The sequence below is a fragment of the Styela clava genome, chromosome 14 (assembly GCF_964204865.1).
Source record: "Styela clava chromosome 14, kaStyClav1.hap1.2, whole genome shotgun sequence".
Taxonomy (NCBI): domain Eukaryota; kingdom Metazoa; phylum Chordata; class Ascidiacea; order Stolidobranchia; family Styelidae; genus Styela; species Styela clava.
The window spans coordinates 4,766,201-4,789,580 of record NC_135263.1 but is presented as its reverse complement, the minus strand read 5'-3'; the positions used below and the strand labels follow the sequence as shown (position 1 = coordinate 4,789,580).

Below are 23,380 nucleotides of genomic sequence, written 5' to 3'. Positions count from 1 at the left end.
TAAAAATATATGTTAGATTAAATCTTGCCCGCCCTATTTCGGATATTTACATTTCTTTACTTTAGATATTTACATTTCAAAACTTTTCCTTTATTTCTTTATTTACGTTCCATCAACGTGTTTTTCGAATAAAACATACTTCACTTTACTATTTGTTATCTGTTAGCTAGTTATTTTTGAGGAGGGGCGCGAGACTAAACAAATTTTAAACTGGGGCGCAGCTTAAAAAGTTCGAGAAACACTGCTTTAGTTATTTTTTAATAAGTCTGTTGCCAATGATCGCTTAACAATTTTTGCGTTAGTCTGACCAATGACATTAAACAACATGATGCGCAACTCCGGCATTTTTGGCCGAAGATCGTATCTGATAGCACGCTCCAATGCACATACTTGACGAGACGAAAACGAGCGGATGTGTGCTGCTTTCAAGGCATAGCACAAATGGTGTTCGTGCCTGCTTTGACAGTTGTTGTCGATTTTAATGATATTTTGGAAAGTTGAGGTAAAAGAAAATTGGAAAAAGGTAAGGTAAATACTATTGTTGTATATCACACCCGGGCATCGCACTGTTAAGTACATGTGGGAAAGCCAGCTTTTGTCAAATACTACGAAGTTATTAATTCAGTACGGTACGTAGTTGCCCATTTGCCGAAATTGCATATTTACTTACCCCTTATGGTTTCAAATTGTTCATGCACCTCCATTTAGATTTTTTTTTAATCAGTTAGGATATATACTCATTGCTGTAACATACTATTGCTCATTCACTTTTACTTGCGTATCGAATCAAAGGGTTAACAAGTTCACCTAACATTCACTCATACCGGACGATATTGTATAGTCTGATCTCTCAAGTATTTGGAGCCACGAATGCTTGTAATTTTCTGACTAAACCCTTTTATTAGTTAGTTTATATACCAAATTCAGTAAAACATTTTTTACATAAAACATGAGATATTGGATTCATTAGCTTTTCCATTCTAAATCATATAGACTGCTTTATTTATTCTTAACGAAAATTAATAAATCTCCTCTCTTTCTTCAGATGTAAAAGTTGTGAACAAACCTGTCTAAGCATTGTGAGACTCCTGCAGCACAAGAAGCAATGGCAAAAATAGTAAGTATATCAATCAAGAAAGTAAGCCGACATAAAGCAAAACTTTCAACTATTCGTCTAACCTCAATTTCCTATTATTTATTCACAGGACAACTGTAGCAGAGGGGAGATATCAGAAGTCTGGCGACATATCATTGACAGTGTGATTCCAAGAAATATAATTAGAGTACTCCATAAATGTTTGCAATAGAAGAACAACCTATGGAGTCATGCAAAGACATTTGACCCTCCGGCAGAGTTGTGTATGGCCCCCATATCCTGCAGGGCTTGAGGAAAATAACTAAAAATTCCAAAGCGTAAGATTCCATAAACGGTCTTATTTGTAAAATGGCACAAAACACGCCAGACATACCTAAAACAGCTTTGGAAAATGAGGATTACGGGTCACTCACTACACCTGTGTTATATTTGGTTCATCAACTTTTGGTAGTACTATAGAAGAAATTCAGGAAAGGGTATAATCATGATTCACGATAAAATACAAACATTTTAAAGTAAAATTGATTATTCACACAGAAAACAATTTACTGAAAGTAGTTTTGGAAAATTTTTTTTTTTTTTTAACATTTTGACCCAATAAAGAATATACATCAAGCTAGCAAAAGAATACTTGTATAAAACACTTGAGTGAATAAATTAAACGCAAGTACATGAAGAAGGTGGCATTTTCGAAGAAAATGGGAGTTGCATTCTGCATTTCACAAAATTCTGAAGCAAAGAAGAATTCTGTTTAATTTGTCATATTTCCATCAGTACAATGAAAAAACACAATAAGCTCAGCAGTCAATATGACAAATTCGAAGAGCAACTTCGAACAGAAAATTTCCATGTGTTTGTATATTAATATAATTATACAACGACTTAGTTACTAAAAATCAATATCAATATTAATTCAAGCAATCCTATGCCACGCAATGTGGCGCGAAATGTCTTGTCGAAAAAATCTGTCATTTGTTTTTTTACTGATCTATACATGAAATGATAAAAGTAACTTTTTTTTGCAATACTGGAATTATTTAAACATTCGCAAAGATCCAGATTAACCCATGATCATGTGACCTCGTGAGTTAGAGTTGGTACTATAAAATCATTTCAGCCTGACCTTAGTATGCTGGTGACACATAAAAGATGCCAAACGTCAGGACAAATGTAATTAAAAAAACATTGAGTTTATACTGTAGTATTTTTGTCAATTTTAGGTCCATATATTTAGATTAAGTGTATGTAATATTCTTTCCTTATCCAAAGCTTGTTTAAAAATTTTGATGGTTGTACATGGAATTTTATGATTTTTTGTAAAAAATACAGTAACTTGCAATAATAGTGGAATGCAAATATTAATATGTAATTGCATTCGAAATTAAAGAAAATAATAAAACTTAATCCAACTGTTTAGTTGCATCACAATATATGTCACAAACTGAAACTATCTTTCAACTATACATTATCAAAAACTGTTTGCGGCCCTTTTTACAATTTTTAAAATGCAATGCGGCTCTCGAAAACCCATGAGTTTGACACCACTGATCTAGACGATTCAAGCATTGCTTGTGGAAATAATATCCCTACAAATAAATTGAAAAAAAAAACTCGCTATATTGAATACAAAATCGTTGCTATCATAAAGGTAAACCAATTCAGCCACTCGGAATATATTGGCCTTCACAAAGCAATGGGGGCAAAATTGAGAGTTCATGAGCTATGAACTTTTGTTCTTTTCTTTGTCTTGAACTTTTCATACTCCACAGCCCCTATTAATTTTTTTTTAATTTTAATTACAATGTGATGGTCATATATATCTTTAACTTGTATTTCCTGTCATGGTGTATTATCTCAATGTGTCAAACTTTTAATTAGTGTGCATATTTTGCTTCCAGATGACATAAATGTATTGTCTTGTTTGTTATCTCAACTTGGAGTATTGACAAGAAAAAGGTGCTAGTAAATTACGTAAAAAATATTTTAACGTTTTGTTATAATTAGAATTCACAATTAATAGAAATTATAAACAGCCAACAATCAATGAGAATTATATGCGAAATCCCTCAAAATAAATTTATCTTCTAAAATCGGAGGAAGGCAAAACATATAGGTAGTTCCCATTCACACAAGTCTTTCAAGAGGACTTGCTCGAGCCAAACTAAATGAGCATCGTCAGTTGATCGGTAAGGCTGAAAGTTGATTTTAGCCCTGCAACCTCCTGCATCGAAGATAATATTAATTATTGAGCTATGAGCTAAATTTAGACACAAACCTATCTACGGGGCATTATGTACCAGAAATGTTACCTACGATTAACTGAATATGTAATATGTCTAATAAATTCACCTACTAAAGCAAGTTCGATAGGTGCAAACTTTGTGTTATGGAATTGTACCACAGCGCCGTAAAAAGAAGTACAAACAGTTTTGCTGTTTTGTATGACACCTTCTTTAAATGAAATTTCAATGTTTAAGCGCAAACATTAAAATTACTAACTTTGAACTTTGTCATTATCTGCAAAATGTTCCACACAAATCTTTACGCTATCGCGTTTGTAATCTTCTCTGATAAAAAAAAAACGTCTATGATGTCCAGAATTACTCTTCACAGCTTGTCTGCAATTCCAGCTTTCCAAGTGAGCAAAACTTCTTAGATATAAGGATTATTTTCTTTCGTTACAGGCGCAAATAGGAAGGTACTACACGTAAAGAAAACGCCGAGTAGCAAAAGCGAGCGGAAAACGGTCGCGAAAGGCGACGAGAAATATGTGCATTGGAGCGTATCATGAAATACAATCTTTCGCCTGTAGCCTTATGGAGTGACGTCAGAGTTGCCTATCATGTTGTTTAATGTCATTGGTCTGACCAATGACATATAACAACATGATAGGCAACTCTGACGTCATCCCGTAAGGCTAGGAGCAAAAGATTGTATTTTATGATACGCTCCAATGCACATACCTCTCGTCGCTTTTCATCACATCTTTTCCATTCTCTTTGCTTATTCTGCGGGGTGTTTACGCTAACTACCCGTTATTCTGCATCTGTAACAAACGAAAATTGCCATTATGTCTAAGCATTGTTGTGTTCCCGGCTGCAGCAGTATCGCAAGTACCTCAGGTTTGTGTGCGGTGCCAGCGAAACGATTTTGCTCAGGTGAAAAGAGGGAGTGGGCTGACAAGCTGGAAAGAATCATTTTGGGCATCAGAGATGATCGTTTTATCAAAGATCTTTACAAACGCGATAGCGTGAAGATTTGTTTGGAGCATTTCGCAGATGATGACAAAGTTCAAAGTTAGTTATTTAGGAATTCTCCTATAAAGGAGGTACCGGTACCATACAGATTATCAGAAGGAACTTTTATAATGCCAACTCTGCTGTGATACAGTGTCAGAATGTGGAAATTCGAAATTAATGTTGGAAGCATTGGAACGAATACAATGATTTTAAATTAACTAATCGAAAACGACAAAAGAACTCGATACCCCAATCCATGATTTGTGCATAGACTGATATGGAACATTCAATCTATTTAACGAGCTTGTTTTTAAGTAACAATTTTTTGTCACTGTGTTATTTTTGCAATGAAATTGAACTACAGCATCATCATTTTACGTCAACGAGTGTTTTTTACTCCATATTTTTGTAATGAAATTGAACTACAGCATCATCATTTTACGTCAACGAGTGTTTTTTATTCCATATTTTTGTAGGAAAAGCACTGTCACTGTGTTATTTTTGCAATGAAATTTAACTACAGCATCACTATTTTAGGTCAACGAGTGTTTTTTATTCCATATTTTTGTAGGTAAAGCACTGTTGTTATACACATACACGTCTCACATTTTAAAATGGATTTGAAAAGGTATTGCTTGATTTTATTGTGTTATTTTGACTGTTTTTGGTGGACGGGCACGTACTTGTACGTTTTTAATTTTTTCATTAAGTTATGCCTGCCTCCAGGTCTTCTGCATTTTGTTTTTCCGTTTGTTTTTTTCAGAGTGACCGAAATAAAATTGATTGATGTACGTATTTGTTGCCCGCTAAATAGCATCACGTGAATATACTTCATTGTTTTTGTGAGTAATAGTTGTTTTGTGAGTAATTGTTGGCTATTAGGAATATTGCATATTCAGTTTTACTGTATGTAACATTACTGCTATATAACGTCGCTCCATAGATAGGTTTTTGTATAAATTTATGAATTTGACTTGCTAGCCTACTAACCAATAGTGTTATTTTCAAATTATCTGATTCTGTTATTATTTGTATGCAGGAGGTTGCAGGACTGAATTGAAGATGGGTGCAATTCCTAAATTAAAAATGCCTATCAAAATTGGAAACAACAAAACTCATGCAATTAGACCTCCACAAAAACGGAAATATCAAAGTACTATACCGGTATACCATAAAGACATTGAAGATTTGAAAAAGAGTGCGATGCAATACTTACCTCACCACTGGGATTTTGAAACTCAAAACAATAGCATATTATTTTATTCTAAAACGGATTCCAGAACTAATATTCCTCAATTCACTGTTTGTTTTACCAAATCTCTTGCAATGTTTGCTACATATTATGGCTGGACCACAGTATCTGGGAAACCTTTCAGAGAAGTTGATGTTGCAACAATGACTCTTTCCAGCATTTTGAACCTTTTTACTAATAGTAAAATTTGCCAAGGCATATCTTCCAACTGCAATGACATCAACATGGACGGTGTTCACATCCACCAAAAGGTTATCTGGTCACAACCTGATAAGGAAAATCCTATCTGTGGTCCGCCAGTGATGGAGAAATTAGCTCTCCGGTAAGTAGTGATTCATTAGTTTCCAACCTTCCTGTGTTATTTTGTATACTTCTTATGATGAAACTTATTTGAAATATCAGCAAAGTCATTTTCATACAGCTTTATTGTTTTCAGATCAATAACCTGTGACATATTCATATCATCGGGAAGCAAATGCGAGCAATGTATGAAGGACGAGAAGCGAATACAAAGTACTACAAAAAGGAAAACTTCCTACATAGAAAAAGTTCGCCAATTGCCATTGAAATATGTCAAATCTGGTACCTTGGACTGTCGGAACATAGCCACAATGAAACATCAAGCCATAAGGTAGTCTTTAATATTTTTTGATCATGTTTTGTTGAATATCTGTTCGAGATGTCAATGGTCGATTATTATTGTTATTGTGAATTCGGAGAAATGTAGTTTTTAACAATATTAATTTATGTGGAATTTGTTCAAATTCCATTTATAAAGATTTTATATACTTTACGTTTAAAATTTTTGCCCAACGTTGATTCAGACAAATACTAACAAAACACATGAAAGTGAACTCAATAATATTTTATTTTCAATTATTGTAGATTGAAAGAATTAGAAGAAGAAGTTCGAAATATGCTTCAGGATAAAAATATTCAAGTACCTGTCGATTCCGAAATGTCAGAAGACTTTAATGCAATAATAAATAATGGTACATAATTTTCTGTGGTTTTTGAAGATAAATATAACTCGGTATTGTTAATTCTAGGTTTTCTATTATTTACTTTGTTCAGGTTTGCAAAAAAATGAAGTGTCGCCCTTTTACAATATGTTCTGGAAGGAGCAGGCCAAACTTAATTCTGCAGCAAAGCATGGCAAACGTTACCACCCGGAACTGATAAAGTATGTGTGATTTATTGACATAACATATATATATATATATTGTAAAATAAGCCGTTTATATATATATAAATATGAAAGTAAAGTAAAATAACGAACGCAAAGTTTTTGATTGAAATATGAGATGACCAGATGGAGTTTACAACAACTGGGTTTATTACATTTTTATTTGATACCTCCAAGCCATTTGAAGCACATGACAGCTACTTTTATCTTTTTCTTTCGGATTTAGTATTTGTAACGAAATTAAATATTTTTTTTTTATAATTGGCTGAACCCTCATTTTGACAGAGTATATTATCTATTCTTTTATTTTAGATTTTGTTTAAGCCTCGCAATGAAAAGTTCCAGTGCATATGACGAGCTTCGTGATTCTGGAATTTTGATATTACCAAGCAGAAGAACCTTAGTCGATTACAGGTAATCATATCCTTACATTATCAATTATAAAACTGTTATAGCTTGAGACTGTACGATACTGAGATTGTTTGCTTTGTGAATAAGGTTTACCTCTTCAAAATCGTTGTTGACTTTAACATCTTCATTTAGAAATATTTACACTGTGGAACCCGGCATTTCTGAAAGTGTTAAGAATGAGTTGAAGAAGAGAGCTCAGAATATGTCTAGTGAGGATCGTCTCCTAGTTTTATCTATGGATGAAATAAAGGGTAATATACCTGTTAGCACTCTTTCAGTTAGTGTTACACCTTATGACTGAAGGCTTAGAGCTACAGGCCTAGTATCACTTTTCACATTGAAAGGTTGTCTGTGAAAAATGTTGAGCATATGATGAAAATGTGAAGAAATTTTATTTATTTTTAACTGAGCAAATTGGGTAAGATGTTTTTAAATTGAGTCAATAGTCAGTCTCGTATAAGAAAAGCAAATAGTTTGAACATTTCTATATTTTGAATTGGCTTTGTAGTTTCTGATTGCAATAAGCATTTATTCTTGGAATTTTTGGAATTTCAGTCAAAGAAAACATTGTGTACAGCTCTTCATTAGATAAGATGCTGGGATTTGTGGATATGGGGGATTCCAGGAATGCAAAAGAAAAAATACCTGCTAACCATGCATTGCAAATATATGCAAGAGGTCTTGTCAGTCGGTTCTCCAAACCTCTAGCTTTTTTTGCCACCAAAGCTGTTCATTCATTCCAGCTAACCAGTATTTTTTGGGAATGTGTGGGCGAGTTACAGGATTGTGGATTCTGGGTAGCTGCATTTGTATGCGATGGACTAAGCGCAAATCGTAAAATGTTGTATGAACTTAATAATATGGACCTAAAATTTCCATATAAATGCAATAATATTTTCGACCCCCAATACTTCATTTATTTATTATTCGATCCACCCCACCTGCTCAAAACAGTCAGAAATAATTTGCTAAGCAGTCAAAACGGAGGGACAAAGCTATTGAAAAAGGGAGACAAATTCATTAGATGGGAGCATTTCAAGGCTGTTCCCAGCTTTTTCAAGTCCAATGAACTAAGATGCTGTAAGCTCACTAACGCCCATTTCTGCTTGCAAAGCTATTCCAAAATGCGGGTCAGTTACGCGGCACAAGTGCTTTCAAACACCGTATCAAATTTATTAAGCAGAAGAGGTTGTCCTGAGATGGAGGCAAGTGCATGGTTTGCAGGATTTTTTAACAAGTGGTTCGATCTAATGAACACTAGATTAGATTGCGGTTACAACCAAAACCTGCAGCCTTACCGATCACCTGATGATGCTCGTTTAGTTTGGCTCGAGCAAGTCTTTTTACAAGACTTGCGTCATTGGAAACAATCTGTTACGCAGTCTTCTGATTTTGAAAGAAACAAACATTTTTTGAGCAGGGAAACTTATGAAGGACTTGAAATAACAACCTCGGCGATAGTGGAGTTGATCCGAACAACATCAACTCATCTCCCAGCAAATTGTTATATCATTACAAAACGTGTCAATCAGGATCCTCTTGAAGCGTTTTTTGGCCATGTAAGAAATCAGGGAGGAAAAAATGAAAATCCAGATATCCAGCTATATGGTCAGTTCCACCAAATAATTTCGGCAAAAAAGGGTTTAAAGGCAATAAAAGGATCAAATGTTGATTGGAAAACGACTACAGTGTCTGATGAGAAACTTCGCAAACGACCTGCTAAGTCTGCGTGATATGATGTTAAATTTTTGCTCTTGTCTTTTTTATTATTACTATTAGTATTTTTTTAATTTTGGTTCTTTTTTTATCGGTTTTTAATATGTTACTTTTTTTTGTACACACTTTATTTCGTATCACGAGATTAGACAGAATTTTCCATTTTTTCCTGCCAAATATTGCATTTTCCTACTGTTCGGCACTAAAGAATGGGCATAGGGCGTTTCAGAGTTTTCTGGAGCGCGATAGGACCCCATCAACAAGTCCTAACGAGTGGATAAACCGACACCTCCTGGGTCCACATGGAAGCTCGGTAGAATATTTAGACAAAATTTATAGGAAAAGTTGGTTTTGATTATAATACTCAGTGTTGACTACTCTAATCTACGTCAGCACTAATATGCATTTTCTGTACTACAAAGAGCTATTTTTGAGAAAAATGAAAGATTTTATTATCACAAACCATGTCAGCACTATGATAAATTTGAATAAACAGTAAAATAATTAAGCAGTAAAGGGTTAGGTCACCGAGGCTCCTGGCCTATAAGAGAGATCATTCACATATAGCATTCTATATATTTTCATTCTATATATTTTCCAGATGTCACATATGATCAGGGGTTTATGCTACGAAGTATCCAAGTGGGCTAATTGAATAAAAAATTATGGCTTCTCACCACCCAATTTTGCCTTCAACGCTTTGCGAAGGCCAATGTTTTGATCTTTTGGGTGGTTGAACTGATCATTTAGAACTCTAGCTTTTTGGTAGCAACGGATTTTTAAATAATGTAACGACATTTTTTCAATCTGATCCAAAGTAATAATATTTCGTAAAGCAATGCTCATATCGTTTAGATTAATGTTGTCCAAAATATTGAACAAAATTTTATCATGCTTATATCCTTTCCTGAATTCTTTCTCAAGTTCTACCAGAAATTGAACCAATTCTGGCGCAGGTGTAGTTAGCGACCCATAATCTTTATTTTGCAATACAGTTATAAGAGAGTCTGGTGGGTTTTGTGGCTCTTTACAAATAAGGCTGCATATACAATCATACTCTTCGGGGTTTTTAGTCAATTTTCTCATGCGCTGCAGGATGTGGCCTCCTATATATTCAATGATGAAAATTTCATCCTTATTCAAGTTCGGCATATCTCTACTGAGTTTCCCAGTGTCTTTGCTTGCTTGTTTTATCGCAAGTTGATCGAAAACTTTGCGCACGGTCTGCAGTAAACGAGTACGTGGCATTTCAGGAATAAGTGATGGTATCTTTTCTATGGCATCTTTGCTGAACGATGACATGAAATCGGAACCTCCGTTGGTTGTTTTCCTATTCCTATTGCAAACATCAATGAAGTACGCAAGTACATTGTTCGGGATCGTACTGTTGTTACTGACATTACACCAGGCTTCTGTTATGTCCCCTTCTGTTACTGTTTGTCCTGTGGATAAATAATGTGATTTTTGAAACTGCGGAAATGCTAAAAGTTTTTGGTCCCTGTAGTATATATACCAAGTTAGGGTTGGGGCATCATTTTATTCCAATTTTCATTATTTTAGTTATGTTACGAGTTTGGGGATCAGTCAAAGTATTTGTACCTGAAATTACAGACTAACCCTAACCTGGTACACACACTCCGTCAAAGTATTTGTACCTGAAATTACAGACTAACCCTAACCTGGTACACACACTCGTCCGCCAAGAGATAGTAGGCCAACCCTTTATCATTAGTATACTTACTATGTTTATGCTGCCTCTTGTGCTGTAGGAGTCTCACAATACTTGGAAACGTTTTCCCGCAACTTTCACAACTAAAGATAGAGAAAGCTTTTTTAATTGTCAACTATAATAATAATAATTGATGAATGAAACAGTTGTGAAAATAGTAAAAATTGAAGCAAGAACAATAGTGTTTGGTATAGACTAGAGCGTGGCCATCACATTCAGCTCCCTCAAGTTTGTAATTATAAGTAGCCTACTCCGAGGATGTTTATTATAAATTGAATATATTCTCTAAAGTTGTTTAAAAAAAATTGCAGGTTGAATATGGCCTATGATGGCCTAGTGATTTAATCAGTTTCAAAATATATAAAAGTTGATGAATAACGTCCAAGACATTAGAATAAACCTATAATTCAATACTATATACAAAAATGTTACTGAATTTTGGATAAGAATATTAACTTATAATAGGGTGTAGCACTCATTATGTCTATATGTATTTAAAAGTTTATACTATATACCAGGGTGGTCCAAACCCAGGCCCGAGGGCCACATGTGGCCCCCACTCCATTATTTGCATTTGGTATTGTTGTGTCATATAAATAACCAGGAAAATCGTTCGACATATTGTTACATCTCTAATGAATGTCACGGAATTGACTAGTGTGAATGCTAGCTGTGTTTAATATTGTGTTTGGCTAGTCTAAATTTTTAACTATTTTTTGGTCAGAAATATATGCCAGCAAAATAGGCTTAATATAAAACTATAAATCGAATGAGGAATCTATGAATTAGCCTATGTTAACCCTTTCCATGCGATTTTTATTTTTTATTAAATAATCGTATTTGCTACGCCGACTTTATGCATTTGTACCCCCACAACTAATCGATCGACTAACGAAAAAGTAATGATCCTCTGCTGCCCATTGACGGCTCGTTGGAAAGCTTATTTAAAGAGCTTGCAATTGGCGATTAAAAAAAATTTTTTCTGAAAGGGGTGGTCTGAGTCACAAACCGGATAGAAAAAAGGCATTTTTTTTTCTTGGGTGTTGAAACTTCAAACCGTGATAAAAAATAGAAATATTCGCTAAATCCTTTACTGTTACCGCTTCTTGGTTGGCAAACAATAGCATAATATTGCTGTAGCAATTTCGTTATCTAATTCAAAATACTTTGGTAGATGGAAGGGATAATATGTCTTCTATTAGGGGAAGGTGGGGTACGTTGGGACATGGGGCACAGTGGAAAATCAGCTATTACACTGATACTATATCTGCAATCCTGTCCGCGGCTCGATGTTCCAATCCGCCCTTCGGTGAGTTACAACGTCCCCGCGAACGGACAACGGACGGGTAGAGCGGCGCAAGCTATGGGGTGAAATTGGTATTGGGAGGTTGAAAAAAAATTTTCACCGTTCCAGTTTTTTCTTTTTTTCAGTTTAGCCTTTCCAACGAGACAAACCATCGTCTGATATTCTTTAGCGTCAGTCCACTGTAAAATATTCCTAACGTTAGCGATTGGCTGTGCCTTCCGAATTTTGCCGTGGGATGGTCTGAAAGTATTTGTTTCCTATGGGGAACAATGGACCTGGGTTCAGTGGGACATGCTCTACAGGGCACAATTCGACAGTGTTTGATACAATAAGTGCTTAGAGACTTAGAGATGCGTTATATTTTGTGTAATATAATGGTTTCTTTCGACCCATGGCCTAATATGGAATATATTCGAGAATCAATAATATTTCCAGATTTAGATTCGAGGAAGAAAATAATCAATTTTTTTGCAAAATGTTTTGTCAAAATATCTGAACTATTTCAGTTGAACATTGATTTTAAAAATATTAAATCTTCAAATTCGAAGTCTCCCCGTACTTTAGACGATTATGCTGATTAATTGCTTATTTTTAAGGGCATACTTCGTTGAATTTTGACAGACTGACCCATTGTGCCCCAGGGTCTGTCCGATTGTGCCCCACAAGTGGGGTACAGTGGGACACTTGACAGACGTTTTTCAAAGCATTTTGGTAGTAAAATGTGTGTCGCAAGAGAATTTCTTTGTTGCTGAATAAAAACTACATTTACCCCTCTATGCATTAGTCCCGCAAACTTAAGAGAATATGCAGAATTAACGGCTCAAAATATGCAAAAGAAAAAAAGTGTCCCAACCTTCCCCACTTTCCCCTACCGCCCAAAAACACTCCCTCGTTCCGCCGCAAATAAAATTCCCATGGTAAACGAAAGCAAGATTTACCGTCGCTTATGTTAATCTCGAAGAAGATTTCTTATCAATAAACTAAAACCCGGGAAAACTAGACCAACAGTTTGCGACCGATTGCTAAATAAAACAGTGGAGTACATCAACGTACCCGCCGCAATCTAGCGAGTTTTGTCGTGGGTACGTATACGTGCCCACCGCACGGAAAGGGTTAACTATGCCTGATAATTAAATATTAATGTAATGGCCGAACAATTTAATTCCTGCCGGGTGTTTTTTTCTAACAAGCCTAAACAGTAAAAATGCTGCTTTTATGTCAGAAAATTTAGTAATTACCCTCCTGTATCTCAAATTTGGTAAAATTCAGTAATCAATTGATCTGCAGTTATTTTATTTGTAAATATAAGTTTGAAAGAAAGCTGACACATTCGAACAGATGTTTGACTGGATAGGAGGGGGGGATCTTATACTAAATGTAGATATTGTGAGTTTTTGGTGGTTTTGGAAGTTTTTAGCTTGATAAAAGACAAATAATGATCAAGGTGTTTGGACAATAAAAGTGTTTGTTTTGTATTGCAATGTTCACCTACGGTAGGCTTTTGGCCCTATTGTGGCTCGCGAACAATACGAAATTAATAGTGTGGCCCGCAAGGCCCTCAACTTTGGACCACTCCGCTATATACCGTAAGAGAACTGCAACTTATAGGACTGATTTTCCATGTTAGGTGGACCGTGTGCTTAAAAACTGATATTACCCATTTAGGCTAGTTAGTTTTAGGATGCAGCACTAATATAAATATGTTTACATAAACTATTGCAAGTCAGCCTAAAAAGCAATTTTCCCGAATAAACAAGTACCGTATATAATTCCTGCCTTAACATTACTTAACATCTACATAAACTACTATTTGAAACATCCAGGGGTCAGCCTCTCATTCAAAATAAAAGCAATTTTGGCAAATGCAGAAATGAGCAACTAGTAGGTCTATGGTATTAGCAGCACAGGCACTTGGTAGTGTGATACCAGGCCGGTAGGTTATGTAGGATACAAAAATTGTATTTACTTACGTTCTTGCGATTTCCTTCCCAACTCCACTTTCTAAAACATTATCAAAATCGACAACGACCGTTAAAGCAGGCACAGGCTCCATCTCTAAATGCCTTGGTGGCGATACAGCCACTCGTTCTAGAGGCACAAAGTATGTGCACTGAAGCGTGCTGTCGAATACGATCTCCGGCAGAAAAAGCCGCAGTTGCGCATCATGTTGTTATATGTCATTGGTCTGACGAAACGTCAGTTCTGCGTGAAATAAAATATAAATAAACCTTGTTGTCCGTTGCGGCACAAGATTTAGTAATACACACGAGATAATAAGAAGAGTAAACATATGCCGTGTAGGTAATGTTTATTCCGACTTATGGTAATTTCCAAAGAAACAGGGTATCGATTCCCAGTGCCCTGACTGTATATTCGATTTCAAAAAATGGCCACCAGTCAGTCAATTCTTATGAATTTTAACATTTCATGAAATGCTCGGCGGTGTGGCGCATTGTGCTAAGCGTTAGGAATACGCTCGCCACCGCAACTCTGATTACCCTTCGTGGGATCGCAGGTTCGAATCCCATGCGGAGATGATCATGTGCGAGAGGATTGCTGGACTCCTCGCCGCCGTAGGATGGTTCAAGTGACCACTGGTCGGTTACGGCTTCTTCTACCATCAAGTCCATGCTTCCGAAAACAAATAACTGGCTAACTGATCTCATACCCGACCTGGACTGGTAACCGGACGAGAGGCCGTGGTTCGCCAAATGATTAGGCCGTCTTATTACCTTTCCTCTCCGCCGGTACAAATATGTAAATCATATCCTATCCTAAGTTTCAGGCGGAATGACGTATATTATATATAAACCATTTCTTCGAATAAGCATAACTCATAAACACTTCGGTATCACTGATGGCCGTATTTCATTACAAAAACGTAAAGAGGCCTTTTATAGAAAAAATGTTGTAGCCATCAGAGCCCTACACCATGGATTTAGAATTACGGCGAGAAGGCGGACAAATACCGGATTCGTGATAATAATCGACCTTTTTTTTTCATGGTCTTTTCCAAAAAGGTATCTGGGATATTTTGGGCGGCGTGATTGCCTAGCGCAGTGGTTCCCAACCTTCCTACCCTGGCGGACCGCTAAAATTAAATATAATCGCGGACCGGCAAAAAATTGAAATGACCGGAACAGAAAAGAATAACATATATTTGCGTTATATAATGCAATATCGGGCACTCCACTCAATATGTTTCTAGACAAAAAGGCTCACTTGAAAACATCTCACACGAAGAAAAAGTATCAGATAATGTGCCGGCCAAAATTGAAATAGGTGAAGCATAAAATAATATTTGCGTAATAAAATGCAGTGCTGGGCACTCATTATGCGTAAGAATAGCAAGCATAAAACATCTCACATAAAAAACATGTACCTTGCCAAATTATGTACAAACACAATTAACTCTAGTGAGAATTTTGCTGCTGTTTCGTTTCCAATATAGAATTTCTAACGAGGCCTCAAATAAGTTTATACAACACGTAGCTCTGCAGCGGCGTGCAATCGAATTGATGTTGGTGAAAACGTTTTTTCGCATAACGCATTGACTGGTTGAAAATACGAACAACAGTTTGATTGCCAGATTACCTAGCGATGGGTATTCGTTATCAAGAGATGTATATATCCAAAATTGTGACAGTGTTTCTTGTCGAATCTGGACTGTGAAGTAGAATCACAATTTTAATCAAGCTTTTTCATCGGGTTCGTCATATCACTCTGGAGTTGATCGATGCGTCAAATAAAATGAATTTACATTACAATGACTAATGACTAAGGTAACTTGGTACCAGGCAAGTTCATATTATACTCTTCCTGACTGTTTTCCGGTTTAAAGGAAGAAATATGCATAACGTTTTATTCGGATGGTCATATTAATCAGGATAAGCACGTAGAACAGAAAAAGAACGCGTGCTGATTTTTAGGTTTCTGAATCTTGCGAGATTTGATGGAGCGTATTCGCGATGAATCAGACCCGAAAAAGCGAAAAGTATGATTACTCGGCGCCAAGATGTCGCAATATGACGGAGGAAGAGAAATTGCGTAATAAACAATGCAACTTCGTCTTCGGTAAAGCGATTGAGACGATCATATACAAACAACGAAATTTTTCGCGGACCGGCGGTTGGGAACCACTGGCCTAGCGCAGTGGTTTTGCAAACTTTTTGAACAAAATCCAATAACGGACCCCTTGCAATTTTTTAATGATTCCCGGCCTTGTGCACTAAAACAAAACATATATTTTGGGTTGGGTTTTGGAAAGCGCAACTTTTATGTCATGTGTGACACCCGGTCTGTTTCGATATGAAGTATAGTCAGTGGTGGGATTCAAATTTTTTGTCAGCCGGTTCCTTCACAAAAGTCATATTTTTCAGCCGGTTCTGTTACAAACTTAACATTGACAGTAACCAGTAATGCTAACCGGTTTGCTGATTTCATAAAATTCCGTGAGACGGTTCTATAGAACCGGTGCGAACCGACTGAATCCCACTACTGAGTATAGTGGAAAAAGCTGCCTCGCACTCGTAGGTTATTGCAGCAAAGGGAATGAGCACTTTCAGAGCCATCTTTGCAAAATCCGAACATGTCTATGCATTTGCTATCTAGAAGTCACTGCAACAAATTTTTTGACTTCGAAGCGGGACCCCTCCTGTAACTTTACAGTTTCCGATTTTACTACATAGGCCTACATTCAAGCCATCCCGGCTGTCTTCGTTGACCATATTTATTGTCATCGAGAGTTCATGCGCATATTCTCTGTCTAAATATCGGGTTCAGTTCGAAAAATAGAAAGGAATAGACGCTAACGATACAAATGATCCAAGTTTAGATTTTTTATGTACAGCAAAAGGGATAAATAATAATGAAATAGTTTGCCGTTTTCGAGCATTGAGAATTTACTTATTCGCCCAAGCATGCTTTTGTGTAGATAACACCTTTAAAAAAACGTTGTTCAATGTTACATTCACACGAATGTCCGAACAGGACCAATTAGAATTGATTTTCATGTGATACGTTCGCTAACAATGTTAGCGGGAAACAACGAAACAGACAAAATACCACATTCACCTTCAGTAAGTACGCTAGCGTTGCGCTACACAGCAACAACAGTAACGTGAACATGATCGTGTATTATGCTGGATGGCTGAACGCAAATGCGGGACTTTTGGCTCACTCGTCGGGACGTATAGTAAGCCTATTAATAAAGAAAGTGTGAGTTCGCGTCCTTTTATTGCAGTGGTTCTCAAACTTTTCGAAAAATTTTGTTTGACGGACCCCTGCAATTTTTTTGAGGACTCGCGGTCCACTAAAGCAGTGGTTTCCAAACTTTTTTTTCGCGACCCCAATTTTCATAAAATCAAAGCCCACAGATACTCGCGACCCCACAAACGTTGAGCAACTTCAGAAATCATTACTGTTCATCATTTTAATTAACTCAATGGGAACTGGACGTTGCCGGTGTACATTGGACCAAAAATATAGGAACGAGTCCGGCAATGCGCCGGAAAACGGAGGAACTTAGGAAGATTTGATAACTCATGACTTCGTATGAAAACCACAATGTAAAAATCTTTTAAATCAGAATCATAACGGTTCCTTGGCAAAACATAGACGGACTTGATAAACGTGGTAGATTGTAAGAAAGCTTATGATATATATATATACTTCGAAAATAGTAAGATGCTTCTTCATACATAAATTTCCAATCTTATTTAGTATATTCTAACAGTGTCTTTATTAATTTTAGTACAATGTTAACATATTACAGATTGCTCCATTATTGATTTTAAAGTAAAACAGAGCATTAGAGTAAAATAGGGAAAACGTGTACGGAATCACATCTTCCAGGTGCTTTTTATTATGCTGGAACTTGTTGTGATTTTGTGTTTGAATGCTCGGAACGCGTCGAAATTATATATGAAACACCTAAATACGAAATATTGCAATACGAAAATGTTCACTTTTTTGTGGGGTCGATGTGGACAAAACACGCAGCCGACTCGTGGATTTTGAACACGTGCGCAAATTAACAAAGTGCTTTCGAAACTGATCGAAACCTAAGTGCCAATACTCCGCTAAATAAAGCAACTTTGCTTTGTATATTCCACAACCAAGCGGCTACACCAGTAGTTCTCGAACTTTTTTTGCTCACGGCGCACTTGGCGAATGAAAAATATTCTGCGGCACACTTGTAACAAAATAAAGTTATCTTTAAACAAAATATTCTGCAAATGTTAATGCGATGTGTGTGTCTGTTTTGAGAAGCAACTGAAATGAGGTTCCGTCGCTCCCTTTTTTGCTTTTAATTTCAGTAATAGTAGAAAATCACTCTTACTACAACGTAAGGGCAATTGTATTTATATTACATGTCTAATACTATATACTCAAGTCTCACAAGCTTTCCCGTTGCATGCTTGTCTATGTGTAATACGAATAGCTTATTTTCTAAAATTTCAAAAAGCTCCGCGGCACACCTGAGAAGCTCTTGCGACACACAGTGTGATAAACGCTGGACGACTCTGATAAAAAAAAACGTAATTTCTCGCAGACTTGCATTGTTGCAATAAATCCAATTCGCGTACGAGCGGGTCAACAACGTATTCGGATGTAACATGATCAAAAAAGGCGACCCCGGAAAATCTTCACGCGACCCATCCGGATTCGTGACCCATAGTTTGGGAAAATAGTTTTTTTTAGTATCGAGTAGGGTGTCAGAGGCAAGCGCCAGAAAACAATGTTTTGTTTCATCATGCAAATGATTATGTCATGTAAGGGCCCATTCACATCTGTTCACACCAGTGCGTTATTCTTTAATTGTTTAAGTAAACTTGCGTTGTTGCGTTAACGCATCATTTTGGCGCACTGCGTCAACGCAACGAATTCTCGAGGAAACATTCCTTTGCGTTGACGCGCTGCGTTGTCTGAGATTTGAGTTGAGTTCCGGTGCTTTGTTCTGTGGTTTGGCGATGGCTTTGAGCAAACATCAAAAATTGGGATTACTGTTGTGGCTGAAAAGACGCAAGGATAAAAAAAATAGATGCAAAAGAAGAAGGTGGTGGGTGCATCCTATTTTGCAGAGAAGAGAGACTAGAGGTACGGTACCAGTATTGCAGTATTTTCACAGTACAGCAGTAGGTAGGCCTACCGTACCCCAGTACGGTACGGTACCGTACCTGGGTACGGTACCGTACGTATACGACTGCACCGTATTTCTAGCCGTTTGTAATAAACAGAATTTGCTACTTACATGGTTCTAGATTTAACAGTTAACATACCATACTAGCCCTTTAGACCGGTGCCATATTCCAGTATTCAGGTATTTGATCTAGTTCAGTAGTTAAAAAGCTGAAAGGTGTTCTGACAGTCTGGACAGTGCTTATCATAGTACTGTAGTATTACGGTACCCTCTACTGATAGTCTACAGCTCATTTTAGTGCAAAAAGTAGTATTTGAGAGGTTTGAAAATATATATCATATTGAATGATTACCGGTACCTTAACGGGAAATATCTGAATATTGTAACGTTAACAGGCAAGTACCACAGGCTTTTGAAAGAGATGAGATTGGAGAGGAGAAGCTATTTTGAGACCTACCTCCGCATGTCAGTCGAAGACTTTCAAATTTTAATAACTTTAGTTGGGCCTGTTATAAGTAAACAAGCTACAGCATTCAGGAAGCCGATACCACCAGAAGAGAGAATTGCAGTAACATTGAGGTACATTAGCTGATAAGTTAGCAAAAGCGGTTCATTATATCACTTTGTGAAACCAAAAATATGGATGAGCTATTCAGAAGTTTATGTCTATGATATAACAGGTTAAGAAACACTTATTCAGATAGCAAATACAAACATTTGTATATCCAGGGATAAACATCACAGTAATCAGCTTGTATCTGATAATAATGTGCACTCGTGTTTGCCATTGGCCGCATATAAAAATATGTTTCCATTTTATGATAGACTATTATTTATAAATTCATTCACACATGAGCATATTTTGTTATTTATTATTACATAATGTGTCAATTGCTTTACTTTATCTTTCATTTTTTCAGATTCTTAGCTACTGGCGATAGCTATAGAACTATAGCTAACAGCTATCGTCTTGGCATATCAACTGTGAGCAACATTGTCTCAGAAACATGTTCTGCAATATGGGATGCATTGAGAGGGGATTTCCTCAAATTCCCATCAAGTTGTTCCGAATGGACTGAGGTTGCCGATGTTTTTCACAAAAAATGGCAATTTCCAAACTGTTTGGGCGCTATTGATGGAAAGCATGTTGTTGTTAAATGTCCTAGCAATGCTGGATCGTTGTATTACAATTACAAAAAAACGCATAGCATTGTGCTCCTGGCTATCGTTGATGCATGGTAAATATTAAACCTGATTTTGTATCACACTAATTTGTATTCATAGGTAAACAATTTTTGTAACTTACCACTTGTGGTTGCTTTCTATGAATGGCTAAATAAATTAGAAACCAATTATTTCCCAATATTATGTGGATTATACATGGGCATTTATTCCAAACAGTGCCATCAAGAATTCAATGAAATTCATATTTTTCAGTTATAAATTTCTTGCGGTGGACATTGGCGCCTATGGCAGAGCAAGCGATGGGGGAATATTTGCGAACTCATGTTTTGGCCGTCGCCTGCAGAATGGAACCTTGAGTCTACCCTCACCAAGGTGGGTTATTTAAGCTAGTAGTCCACCTAGACTTGAAAATGACTGCTGATGTTTTTTTCTATAACGAAACAGGCTATGATTTTTCTTTACACCTAAGTAATAAAGGCTTATTATTTTAACAACTTAGTAATAACCCATAAAAATGAAGCATGTTTATGCAGAAAAACCTCCTACCTAAACCTCATTTTGTATTTCTGGCTAAATAGGGCAAATTTATTTTCAGGCCATTGCCAGTAACGGATGGACCTACTGTTCCGTTCGTATTCATTGGGGATGAAGCCTTTCCCTTGAAAGAAAATCTGATGAGACCATTTCCTGGCAATGGTCTCTCGCAGGAGAAAAGAATCTTTAATTATCGCCTATCGCGGGCAAGAAGAATGGTAGAGAGCACATTTGGCATCTTAGCTAATCAGTGGAGAGTCTATCACAGACCAATACCATTGAAGCCCAGCAATATCGACTCTGTCATAAAGGCAACATGCTGCCTACACAATTTTTTGAGAAGAGATGTTGCTGGGGCTGCACCAGTTGACGATAATATTACAGTGTCCACTCAACTGCTGCATGACATACCCGGGAGTGGTGGCCGTGCAACACAGAGCGCACAATCTGTTCGCAACACCTTTGCCAACTACTTTGCAGGGGAAGGTGCTGTGCCCTGGCAATGGCACCATTGCTGATCTTTTAACAATTTTATAGATGATTACTGAACTGCAGAGGTATTACAAATCTGATATGCTAGTATATTTGGTACTCCCTAAGGATGTGAACCAAGATGGACACCTGAACCTGGTATGTTTACCAGGTTAGGTTTAGGCCATAATTTATTCCAATTTTCCTTATTTTAGTTCGGGGACTAGACAAGCGACTCCCTTAGTATTTGTACCTGAAAATTTTGCCTAAACCTAACCTGGTAGACATACTAAGTTCGGTGTCTGCCATCTTCGTTCACATACTTCAGGATTACCATATAATCAATAATTGAAAACAATGTGTTCCAAGTAAATTATATTTCCCCAAATTCGATGTTGTACAGAAGCTCATGAATTTTAATTTTCGCAAGTTGCAAACGTTGTACTGGTAGCCTGCGTAGAGTATCTACGAGGCTCAATGCAAATTTTTCAGCATCATCACTCTCTGTATGTAAATAAAGGTATGATTATTAGATTGGAAATCATTTGTGTGACACAAATATGCCTCATGGAAAGGTTTTAGAATTAAATACCTTTGTTGACAAGACTCATGATAGTTTCGTCAAGATCAGTCGCTTTTGTAAGTGCATCTTTATCAGATGCTGATGTAGTGCAACTGGTGTTCATATTAGGTAAGTTGTCAGCTTCACCACTCATTTGGACATTATTTCCATCTTGGAGCACCACAAGAGTGACATCCTCGTCAATATTTGAAGACGTTCTTTGGAAAAGAGTAAGTTACATGGTCATAGTTTGGGGTTCCGAGATCTGGAGTAGTCAGTCAGTCATTTGCGACCGTTGATACTGTGGGGTAGGGATTAGAAATATTATTGCGTTTGTTACGAAAGCAAATAATACTTACGTTCGAAAGTCGACGTGCTCGTCTAGGAACTTTAGCACCTCCATGAACTTCCATGCTCTATATCCCCCTGCTGCTGCCCCACTCCTCGTAGCCTCTGATTCCCTTCTTTTCTCTTTCCTATACCTATCCTTTGTAGATCTCCATCTGGTCTTACAATCTGTCACTGAAAAGCAATTAACTTTGAAGTTTATTCTGTTATCTTGCATTTACTTAATTTCTTCCTAATTGGTTTTAGATGCAATATAGTAACAGATAACTATTCTAGGCTCATACTCATTTTCTTACCACTTCTTCCCAACGCCTCTGCGACCTCTTCCCACGCCTTTCCCTTTTTAATTGTATCCCCGTAGGCTGCTTCTTTTACAGCGTAAAGACACTTCCTTTCTCTGACCTCAACTATGAGATGTTCTAAGTCCATACCTGCCATACCGATATCTAATCAATCTGTATAAAAATCATTGTACATTTTTCATTGTTTTGAAAATAATAACTATCATTGATATACAACGGCATTATACAATCGCCAAAACGTCTCAAATTTATATCCAAACAACAGCTGTCTTACCTACTCTGCTCTTAAACACAATGCCTATCAAGTTCCTGATCCAAAATACGGGCCTTTTGACCTTTTGACATGCGTCAACGCAACGCAGTGTGAACAAGTTCAGCGCATTGCGTTGCATCTGCGTCAAAATATAACGCAACGCACTGCGTTGGTGTGAATGGGCCCTAAATCATGTTTTACTTCTTGTAGAGAACTGTTTATTTTTTACAAAAAATATCAAAACTTTTTTCAGCACTCTCTCTTATGAAAACCATCACAGCAGTGCTTCTGTGTCGGTTGCTTCGCGGTCCTCCCAGAATCGCTTCGCGGACCCCTATGCGACCGCGGACCCCACTTTGAGAACAAATGTTTTATTGTAATACTTTTTTTCCGCCGGGATTGATTTCCTTTTTATTGTCGTAACAAAGGCTAATCATCAATAAGTTAACAAGGACGTAACTATTGTAATTTGTGGTACTCGGATATTTCTTCCGTTCAGACAGATATTTAATCGTGGTTGTAAACATTGCGTTGTTTTCGTAGTGTTGCGTGTTATTTGTCAGTTTTTATTTGTGTTTCCAAAAATCAGTTTCAAAACAAATAGCTTGATTGTCATTCTTTCTTCCGACGCGCCTTACTTTAGGTGCAA

General features: G+C 36.8%; 2 protein-coding genes across 3 annotated transcripts; both read right to left on the bottom strand.

Moving 5' to 3' along the window:
* Window positions 1–9,390: 9,390 nt before the first annotated feature.
* Window positions 9,391–18,668, bottom strand: LOC120347501 (uncharacterized). 2 transcript variants are annotated; one of them, XM_078119868.1, is made up of 4 exons: window positions 15,318–18,668; window positions 13,906–14,137; window positions 10,642–10,712; window positions 9,391–10,342 (listed from the first exon to the last, which is right to left on the bottom strand). In XM_078119868.1, exons 2-4 carry the CDS (start codon window positions 13,986–13,988, stop codon window positions 9,564–9,566), a joined length of 933 nt encoding a protein of 310 aa, XP_077975994.1. In that variant the 5' UTR covers window positions 13,989–14,137; window positions 15,318–18,668; the 3' UTR covers window positions 9,391–9,563. The 2 variants fall into 2 exon arrangements, with proteins under 2 accessions (XP_077975994.1, XP_039273448.1); XM_039417514.2 differs by having other exon boundaries at window positions 13,906–18,668.
* Window positions 18,669–21,639: 2,971 nt separating this feature from the next.
* On the bottom strand, window positions 21,640–22,792 carry LOC144432033 (uncharacterized). Its single transcript, XM_078120044.1, has 4 exons — window positions 22,473–22,792; window positions 22,188–22,350; window positions 21,859–22,046; window positions 21,640–21,770 (listed from the first exon to the last, which is right to left on the bottom strand). The coding sequence occupies exons 1-4, from the start codon at window positions 22,612–22,614 to the stop codon at window positions 21,640–21,642; spliced, it is 624 nt and encodes a 207-aa protein (XP_077976170.1). The 5' UTR covers window positions 22,615–22,792.
* Between the last annotated feature and the right edge of the window lie 588 nt (window positions 22,793–23,380).

Bases quoted from the DNA above. Each gene is read 5' to 3' on its own strand.
- LOC120347501 (XM_039417514.2), bottom strand. From the start codon at position 13,988: ATGGAGCCTGTGCCTGCTTTAACGGTCGTTGTCGATTTTGATAATGTT. The intron at 10,713-13,905 runs GTAAGTAAATAC...CTCTATCTTTAG, and splicing joins GGGAAGGAAATCGCAAGAAC to TTGTGAAAGTTGCGGGAAAA. The intron at 10,343-10,641 runs GTAAGTATACTA...ATTTATCCACAG, and splicing joins CAAGAGGCAGCATAAACATA to GACAAACAGTAACAGAAGGG.
- LOC144432033 (XM_078120044.1), bottom strand. From the start codon at position 22,614: ATGGCAGGTATGGACTTAGAACATCTCATAGTTGAGGTCAGAGAAAGG. The intron at 22,351-22,472 runs GTAAGAAAATGA...ATTGCTTTTCAG, and splicing joins AGAGGCGTTGGGAAGAAGTG to TGACAGATTGTAAGACCAGA. The intron at 22,047-22,187 runs GTAAGTATTATT...TCTTTTCCAAAG, and splicing joins GAGCACGTCGACTTTCGAAC to AACGTCTTCAAATATTGACG.